Raw genomic sequence first — 10,187 nt, 5'->3', positions numbered from 1 at the left:
CCCTCTCCATTATATCATCAAATAACTCATTCAAGTTTGTCAGACACACTTTGACTTTACAATATCTGTTCTGGTTGTAATTTATTAATTCATGTTTTTCCAAGTGACACGTAATTTTGTCTCGAGACTATGGCCTATTGATTTTTCCCCACCACCGACTTTAGGCTGACTGGCCCATAATTACAGGGTTGATAATTCTCTCCATTTTAAAACAGGCTGTAACATTTGCAACCCTCCAGACCTTTGGCTTCACACGCATATCCAAGGAAGATTGAAAGATTCTGGCCTGAGCCTAAGCTATTTCTACCATTTCTTCACTCAACAACCCTCATTCATCCCATACGGACCGGGTAAATGTTCGACTTTACTGTGGTACAACAAGTCATAGATTGAAAGGGGTTAACTGAAGCTGTTTGTCCAGGGACTGTATTTAATGCCAGTCTCCATGGGTTAACTGAACCTGTTTGTTCAGTGACTGTAATTAATGTCAGTCTCCATGGACCCTAATTGTATCAGTGCAGGGTTTCCCTCTTCTATTAATAAGGGATTCCTTTCAATGTGTTATCCCATAGTGTCAGTGAGAGCATCACCTCTGGCGTTAACAGGGATCAGCGCACTGCTAACAGAGAGTCAGTCGGAATCTGAGAAGAGTGGACTGGAAGGCTACAACAATGGATTGGAATTGGAGAAAAATGGATTGGAATGCTACAACCATGGATAGAAGTTTCATGTCAGATATTAACTTATTTTCTCTATATTTCAATATATTATCATTCGAAGAGCGAATACGTTTTGCACTTTTGATTATTCAATACATTTACTATCCTCTCCTTGCTGCTCTTGGTATCCCTGGTAAGTCTCTGTATCCAGCTATTAATTCTGTAAATCATGTTTTACTGTATTACTGTTCTTGTCATTTACTCTACCTTACTTTCTGCTTAGGTGTTCCAGGTATAGCTGTGTTACTCTTCTTGTAATTTACTCTTTTCTTTTTGCCATTGGTTTCCGTGGTAATTCTCTATTTCCAGCTATTAGATCTGGGAGGTTTTCAAACTGTATTTAAAGTGATATAGAACCAGTTAATACCCGTAAGGATCAAGAGCTTCACATGTTGAAAATAAAACAGCCATGTATGACTAAAGAGATAGAGGGCAGCATAAAACTAAAGGAAAAGGTATACAAAAATGGCAAATGTGAAAGATACAAAGAACAGCAAAGGGTAAGAAAAAGAGAGCGGCCCTGAAATCCAGGGTTCTCCTTCCCACAGGGGTTCGAATGGATTTTAAAAAAAGATGCCCACCTACCTGACGCTGCTGCGGCCATGCGAAATCCTGGTCGGGAAGCCTCTCTTGACTGCGCGTTACAGTGCGTGCACATCAGGACGTGCACAGGCCTGGAGCTGGAGTCACATGGCTGCACCCTGGCAATGCCAAGCTGAGGCCATTAGTGCCTCATTACCGATCCCCACCCTTACTCCTGTGGTGAAAACTCCCTATATGACACAATTTGAAAATCCATCTATCCGGGCTGTAATATTTCTCCAATAATAAAAATTACCACCCTAAATTAACCAATTTCATCCCCTCTATGTTTCCTGTACAAGTATCGCTAAATCTTTCTCAACGCCAGCACTTAATTGTTACTTATCATTGAAAATTACTTTTTTTGTTTATTCTTCCTACCAAAGTGAATTATATTTCCGAACATTATACTCCAGCTGTAAACTCAATGATCAGTCAATAACCCTTCGCAGGCTCGTTGTGTCCTCTTCACTGCTTACCTTCCCATTTGCCTAGTATCGTCAGCAAACTCAGTCCCTTCATCTTGTAACTATCTGAGATTACACATCTATATTAAATCTCCCCTTAACTGTCACTTCTCCGAATTGCGCAAACCCAGCTTCTCCAGTCTCTCCACTTAACTGAAGTCCCTCATCCCTGGTACCATTCTGGTCAATGTCTCATTAACTTTCTCTGCTCGAAGGATAAAAATTCCAGATTCTACAGCCCCTCCATGTCAGTGAAGTCGATCATCCCTGGTACCATTCTGGCAAATCTCCCCTTAACATTTGCTGTTCTAAGGAGTACAAACACAGCATCTCCAGTCTCTCCAAGCAACTGTCGTTTCAGATCCCTGGTACCATTCTAATACACCTCCTCTGCATTTTCTCTAATCGTTGACTACCTTGCAATAGTGTGGTGCTCAGAATTGGACACAATATCCCCACTGGACCTTAAACAATGAGTTAGAAAACGTTAGCATTTCTTCCTGGGTTTTGTTACTCTATGGCCCCAAAATTGCGTTGACCTCTGACCTAAAAAAAACTTCCAGCAACTTTCCTGGTGGTCTGGGCGGTTCGGAAACCTTCGGTGCTAGGGTTCTACGTGAAGGCCTAGGTCGAGGCCGACATATTCCAGGAAGGTATGTGCTTCATATATGTCCTGGTATAACCAATCAAAGTAGGGGTAGTCCCTGCCATATTTCTGCTAAGTTCCGAACGTCATCATAAGTATGAAAGGGAATATCCCCAAAACACACTTAATATTCATTTGTTAGAAATCACGTATTTAAAATTCATCAAAATTGAATTTATTTAATTATTTAATTACGTTTTCTTTCAATTGAAATAAATGTACATATGTTAAAGAGCATATAAATAAACTTACCTTATTCAACCGGATTTTAAATGTTTGGATTATTTAAATATGTCTTTTTCTGTCTTTAAATTGTCTTATGCTGAAAAAAGCCTGCTTTCTGCCTGCTTTTATCAGTCGTAAGTGTTTCACAAGCATTTGCTGTGCAGCAGTTGGACAAATAGCCCAAATTACCACTTGCAGAAATGCTTTACTTCCAGATGTGTGCGATCTGTCAGAGGATTATTGACTGATTACAGACCTAAACCTAGAATTGCATTGTCCCCGCGGGAGCCCGGAGGCGCCGCGAATTCAGGGCCAATTTCTCTGTTTGGAAAGCCAAGTACTGTGTATGCTTTATTAATAACCATCGCAACTTGTTCTGCCAAGTTGAAAGATTTGGGTAAGTACACCTCAAGTCTCTCTGATCGTGCACGCACTTTGAATTGATACCCTTTAATTCATATTGCCTCTGCCCATAATTCTACCAAAATGTATTATATCACACTTTTGTGACTTAAACTCTATACTTTTCATTATTTAGTAATATTTCCGAGTTTCGTGCCTTCAAGAACTTTGAAATTATGCCTTTACATCCAATTCCATGGTTTTAATATATACCAAAAGAGCAGTGGTCCGAACAGTGACTCCTGCGGAACACCACTGCATACGTCCCTCTTGTCTGAAAAAGAACCGTTCACCACTGCTCTCTGCTTTCAGTCTCTTAGACAATTTCTGAGCCATGTCCCCACTGCCCATTTAATCGCATGCACTTCAATTTTGGCATTGTGTGCTATTTATCAAACGCATCCTGAAGGGAAAGAAAAATCGGGAAAGTATGAGCATTATCAATCATAGAATTGGTGAGTCAAGTTGCGTTAACAATTTCTTTAGCAGAGCATGCCGCCCCACTCTGATTACAGGCCTTGCCTGGTTTCAACCAATGAATTGCAAAATCATTACTTTTATTCCCATTTTATTATTTATATGTGTTTGTCCTCAGGATATGGGCGATACTAGTAATGCTGATATTACAAGGCTGGTCTGCATAGAGTGGAAGTAAAAAGTGGTTTACTTGGGAATTTGAAAAGAGTGGGGAGTTGGAGACGAGGACGAGGTATAACTTCTTGCCCACAGTATTTGTAGTGCTTTATGTTACATGCAGATATTTAATTTCATTACCCATTACCTTGTACAGAGAAATTAAGAAGTCAGTGAACTAAACTGTGCATGAAGTTAGTCAAATACCAATTTAATTACAGTTAATTAAATAGAACAAGGCCATGTCGGGATGGCAATGCAGCATCTGGGTTTCTCGCAAGTATTGTGATCCCGGAAAGCCACATTTGCATTCTGTGCCTGCAACTTGACGAACTTTAGCCCAGAGTTGCTGAGCTGTAGTCTGGGTGGAGACATTGAGGAGCATCAGGAAGCAGTTGATTTACCTGGATACTTTGTTCCAGGAGGCCGGCTCATCCCTTAGGTTAGGTAGTGGTGCAGGTATGGTTACTGGTCACGGGCAGGAGGTTGTGGCTCCAAATTAGGCAGGTAAGAGGACCACATGTGCAGAATTGGAGGAGCCTTAGCCTTTGCCCTTATTCAACAGGTACGCGGTTTTTGCTGCCTGTGTGGATAAGGGAAAAGCCCGCACGATGGGTGAGCAGGTTGACCATGGCACCATGATGCAGGACGCCATTCAAATGGGTGAAGTGAAAGGGAATGTAATTGCAATAGGGGACAGTATAATCACTGCAGCCGTGACTGGTAGTTTTGAAGGTCATGTTCTTTCCCAGGGTTAAAGACGATGCCTCGCGGCTGGAGAAGAACATGGAATGGGTAGGGGAGTATCCAGTTATCGTGGTTCATGTAGGAAACAACGACAGGTAGAACTTGGAATGAGGTTCTTCTGAAAGAGTTTGAGGAGCTGGGATCCAAATTAAAGAGTAGAACCTCAAAGGTAATAATCTAGGATTGTTACCTGAGCCACACGCCAATTGGTATAGCGATAAGCGGATTAGAAAATTAAATGCGTGGCTCAAAGAGAAGTGTGGGAGACAGGGGTTTTGCTCCAGGTGGCCCTGGCACCAGTACCAGAGAAGGAGACGGGCTTCACTTGAACCGGGCTGGAGCCAGTGCCCTGGCAATCGATAACTAAGGCAGATGGCAGGGCTTTAAACTAAATAAGGGGGAGGACTCAGAAAAGAGTAAATTTAAAAGCAGCAAGGCTCTGGAGCAGAGTAGAGTTTAGGGTAAAATTAAGCAGAGTAGTTCAGCAAGGGACAAAAAGAGTACCAAAGGTATTAGGACATATTCTATCTGACTCAGATAACTGCAGGGAAACATAGAAAAAAGACAAAACCTAAAGGCACTATATCTGAAAGCGCGAAGCATTCACAACAAAATAGATGAATTAATAGCGGATATATAAATTAATAGGTTTGATCTAATTGCCATTATAGAGACGTGGTTGCAAAATGGCCAAGGTTGGGAACCAAAAATAGCAGTATACATAACTTTTAGAAGAGATAGGCAAAATGGAAAAGGAAGAGAGGTGGTCCTGATAATAAAGGATGGGATAAAGACAATAGAGACAAAGATTCTTTCTTAGCTCGGATAATCAAAAAGTAGAATAAGGTTTGGTGGAGGTAAGAAACAGCTGGGGCAGAAAACATTGGTGGAAGTTTTTTTTATCGGCAACCAAAATGTAGTGTTAATGGAAGGCAGAGTATAAATCAGAGAATTAGAGATGCATATAACAATGGTAATACAGTAATCATGGGGGACTTTAATCTACATATAGACTAGGCAAACCACATTTTCAGTAATTTAAATATCCGCTATTAATTCATCTATTTTGTTGCAAATGCTTCGCACATTCAGATATCGTGCCTTTAGGTTTTGTCTTTTTTCTATATTTCCCTGCTGTCATCTTAGACAGATGTGCCCTATTACCTTTATTACTGTCTTTGTGCCTTCCTGAACTATTGTGCTTAAATTTACCCCAAGCTCTGCTGTGCTCCAGAGCCTTGACATTTCTCTTGCTGGTTTTAAATTTACTCTTTTCTGAGTCCTCCCCCTCATAATTTTATAGATCATGAGGTTCTGGACCAGTATTTTGTAGAACGATCTAGAGAACAGGCTATTTCATATATAATCATAGAGCATGGAAGGAGGCCATTTCGGACCATCATGTCCATGCTGGCCAAAAAGAGGCTATCGAGCTTCATCGCACTTTCCAGTTCTAGGTCCAACCCTGTAGGTTACGGCACGTTGGGCGCACATCCAAAAGCACATCAAAATACTTTTTAAATATGGTGAGTGTTTCTGCCTCGAGCACCCTTTCAGGCAGTGAGTTCCACGTACCTCCGCCCTCCCTTAGCAGAGGGTGTCAACAACCAGGGGTCATAAATTTAAAGTCATTGGTAGAAGGTTTAGAGGGGATTTGAGTGGAATTTCTTCATTAGAGTGTTGGCGGGCCCCTCATAATTGTATAGACCTCAATGCGGACTCCACTCAGCCTCCTCTGTTCCAATGAAAACAAATCCATCCTATCCAATCTCTCCTCATAGCTTAGATTCTCCACTCCCGACAACATCATCGTAAATCCCCTCTGAGCCCTCGCCAGTACAATCACGTCATTCCTGTAATGTGGTGACCAGAACTGCACGCAGTACTCCAGTTGTGGCCTAACCAATGTTTTGTACAGTTCAAGCATAATCCTCCAGCTCTTTTATTCTATGCCTCGGCTAATAAAGGCAAGCATTCCATATGCCTTATAACCACCTTACCTACCTGGCCTGCTACTTTCAGGGATCTGTGGACGTGCACTCCAAGGTCCCTTTGTTCCTCTACATTTCTCATTATCCTGCCATTTAATGTGTATTCCCTTTCCTTGTTAGGCCTCCCAAAATGCATTACCTTACATTTCTCTTGATTAAATTCCATTTGCCAGTGTTCTGCCCACCTGACCAGATGTTTGATATCGTCCTGCATTCCGCAGCTTTCTTCTTCATTATCAACCACACAGCCGATTTTAGTGTCATCTGTAAACTTCTTAATCATACCCCCTATATTCAAGTCTAGATATTTGATGTAGATCACAAAAAGCAAGGGACATAGTTCTGAGCCATGCGGAAACCCACTGGAAACATCCTTCCAGTCACAAAAACACCCATCAACCATTACTCTTTGCTTCCTGCCTCTGAGCCAATTTTGGATCCAGCTTGTCACTTTGCCCTGGATTCCATGGCTTTTATTTTTGTGACAAGTCTTCCATATGGGACCTTATCAAAAGCTTTGCTAGAATCCATATACACTATATTATACGCTTTGCCCTCATCGACCCTCCTGGTTAACTCATTGAAAAATTCAATCAGTTTAATCAGGCACCACCTTCCTTTAACAAATCCGTACTGACTCTCCTCGATTAATCCTTGTCTTTATAAATAAAGGTTTATCCCCTTCTTTAGGATGTTTTTCAATAAATTTTCCACCACTGAGGTTAAGCTGACTGACCTGTAATTACTCGGTCTATCCTTAGTATTGTGCAACGAGAAAAGTTTAATTAATAACCATGTAATAAAAGTGGTCTTTTGAGAAGTGTGATCATAATATAATAGAATTTTATATTAAGTTTGAAAGTGATTTAGTTAAGTCCGAAACTAGGATCTTAAATCTAAACAAAGGAATCTATGTACGTATGAGGGGAGACTTGGCTAAGATAGATTTGAAACTACATTAAAAGTTCTGACTGTGGACAAGCAATGGCTAGCGCTTAAAGAATTAATGCATAATTTGCAACAAACATACATTTCTTAATGCGCAATCGAATTTCAGTCTGCTATCTCCAAGGATTATTTGTACCAGATCAAGAGAATTTTGCATTGCTTTAGGATATTTTTCACCTGATGGCGAAAGGGCATCGACCTGAAATGTTAACTCTATTTCTCTCTCCACGTTTCTGCCTGACATACTGATTATTTCCAATATTTTCTGTTTTCATTTCAAATTTCCAGCACCCGCACTATGTTGCTGTTGTTTTCGCCTAACGCTCAGCATGGTTACTTGCACAGAGTCACAGGATCAAATCCTAGCAGTTTATAACACATCTTCAAATGTCTGAAATACCCGCTCATCATTCAGTTCCACTCAGTGTCTCCTTTACCACCATCTTCAGTTCTGCATTAGTCACATTGCTTCTGATTGTTGAAGCAGGATTACAAGGATCATTTTATTCTCACCAAATGTTCATTCTGTCAGATTTTAATACATTTATTTCCCATCTTTGTTTTGAATTTACAACTGGATCCCATGCCCCACTGGCATAGTTCAGAGTGATTCTCTATCGCCTCCTGCTGTATTTCAGGATAAAAAATCCCAGCTGATGGTAAGTGAATGAGTGAGAATAAGAAAATCCTTTCATATTTTCTCGTGTAATATTTTCTACACGAATGGAAGCCAACTGGTGAAAAAGTACGAGGATATTTCCCTTCCATTTGTTTTCATATAATTTACAAACACATTCGGCGGCTCTTTGCCTGTGAGATAATTCGCCTGGTTTCGATGCTAATAAATGCATTTGGTGGGACGTCACCTGGTCAATCATGACTATTATTTTAATTCAGTGTCTATTCCTTGCAATTTTATTTGTAATAACTTCCTTTCAATGAGTTGCAATTTGTGTATTTCAATAAAAACGGCAGAAAACTCACCCTTTAACGCACATCTTATAGACGAGTTATACTTATAATTACAGTTAACTTGTATTTGTTACCTTAGCAGTTGCATATTACATCCGTACACTTTAAATACAATTGTCTGTAATCGCATGGCAAAGTTGCAGTTTATTTATTTTGCTGTTGCATTCATTTTCAGTTCTAAATAGAATGGATATTCTAAACAGGAGCAGGGTTGACATCCTCCCTAATATAATGGCACAGAAGCGAATTGCACAGCTCTGAATGCTCACTGATCCCGGGACACGACGGCTTCCTGAGAGATTCTAGTGCTTTTTGTCACTGGTACCTCGGGTGGTTCGTTGGTCTGCTGGGTTAAAGCGAGATCTATCATTTAATCTCTCATTGATCAACCATCTGTTACTTTCTGTTGTATTTATCACCATTTCATTTATTGATTTCACAATGTATTCCCAATTATTCGGGCACTAAACCCTGCATTCTGCTCCACGGGTAATCGAATTAGATTATATCATTTAATGACTTGCAGATTTCACCACATATTCCATCCAACTGCTACTCTTGCTCCCAGCCTGATGTATAATTTATCTGTTTATTTCCCTTCCTCACAGCGAACGTAGTGACGATTGTGATCCTGTCTCGGGGAAAGTGCGGTCTCTCCAATTGTGTCACTCGCTACCTGGTGGCCATGGCAGCGGCGGATCTACTGCTTGTTATCCTCGACCTGGTATTGAGGCACATGCCGATTGTTTATTGGGATCAGTTTCGCTTCCTGTATGACCTCCCTGTGTGTAATATCCATGCCGTCCTGCTGTTTGCAGCCACAGACTGTTCTGTCTGGTTCACTGTAAGTTTCACCTTTGATCGATTTGTGGCCATTTGTTGCCACAAACTGAAAACTAAATATTGCACAAAGAAAACGGCGGCTCAGGTTCTGGGAACAGTGAGTGTGCTGAGTGGATTAAAAAACATTTTCTGGTATTTTATGATGACAAATCGGTATTCGCTCATGAACGACCCCTGGTTTTGTGATGTAACATGGGCAGTTAAGGACTCACCAGTCTGGACAGCAATCGAGTTTCTTCATTATATCCTCACTCCATGTCTCCCATTTGTTGTGATTGTGCTGCTCAATGCTGTCACTGTTAGACACATTTTAGTGGCCAGCAGAGCCCGCAGGAGACTCCGGGGTCCCAGCAGTGGGGAGAGTTCCAGAGACCCAGAGATGGAAAGCCGCAGGAAATCCATCATTGTACTGTTTGTTATCTCGGGAAATTTCATCCTGTTATGGGCAGTGTTTATGGTGTATTGTATATCGATCCGAATGTGGTGGATGGGGTATCGGTCTGTATTTCTACCTGGTTATGTACAGGAAATGGGATTCGGGCTGCAGCAGCTGAGTTGCTGCACAAACACCGGTACTTATGCCGTGACACAGACAAAGTTCAGAGAGCAGTTGAAGAATGTGGGGAAATATCCCTTTACTCTGATTGTCAAAAAAATTAAACGATGAGCAGAAGCGCAGAATTTGCAGCCTCCGACTCCCAACGGTTTGGTATTGTAAGCGAGACTATCTCCCCTGCACTAAGATGGCGGCTCTGGTGTCCTGCACTATGATTGTGTCTTTTGGATCCTGCATTACAATTGCGGCTCTTGGATCTAGCACTAAAATGGCGAATCTGAGGCCCTGCACTAAGACGGCGGCTCTGCGGTCCTACACTATTATCGTGGCTGTTCGTCCCTGCTATAAGATGGCAGGTCTTGGTCCCTGAAATAAGATCGCAGCGCTTGGTCCATGCACAAAGCTGGCGACTCTGGACCCCGCACAAGGATGAGGCTCCTGACGCCCCGCACAAAG

General features: G+C 41.5%; 1 protein-coding gene across 1 annotated transcript; it reads left to right on the top strand.

Moving 5' to 3' along the window:
* Positions 1-635: 635 nt before the first annotated feature.
* On the top strand, positions 636-9,842 carry LOC139272766 (probable G-protein coupled receptor 139). Its single transcript, XM_070888881.1, has 2 exons — positions 636-852; positions 8,941-9,842. The coding sequence occupies exons 1-2, from the start codon at positions 672-674 to the stop codon at positions 9,840-9,842; spliced, it is 1,083 nt and encodes a 360-aa protein (XP_070744982.1). The 5' UTR covers positions 636-671.
* The last annotated feature ends 345 nt before the right edge of the window (positions 9,843-10,187 follow it).

Source organism: Pristiophorus japonicus, chromosome 9 (genome assembly GCF_044704955.1).
Source record: "Pristiophorus japonicus isolate sPriJap1 chromosome 9, sPriJap1.hap1, whole genome shotgun sequence".
Taxonomy (NCBI): Eukaryota; Metazoa; Chordata; class Chondrichthyes; family Pristiophoridae; genus Pristiophorus; species Pristiophorus japonicus.
The sequence above is the reverse complement of the archived record's forward strand: the minus strand, read 5'-3'. Positions and strand labels throughout refer to the sequence as shown.

Excerpts from the sequence above, each read along its gene's own strand:
- LOC139272766 (XM_070888881.1), top strand. The coding sequence starts at position 672 with ATGGATTGGAATTGGAGAAAAATGGATTGGAATGCTACAACCATGGAT. Across the intron at positions 853-8,940 it reads TGCTGCTCTTGGTATCCCTG|CGAACGTAGTGACGATTGTG; the intron begins GTAAGTCTCTGT and ends CCTTCCTCACAG.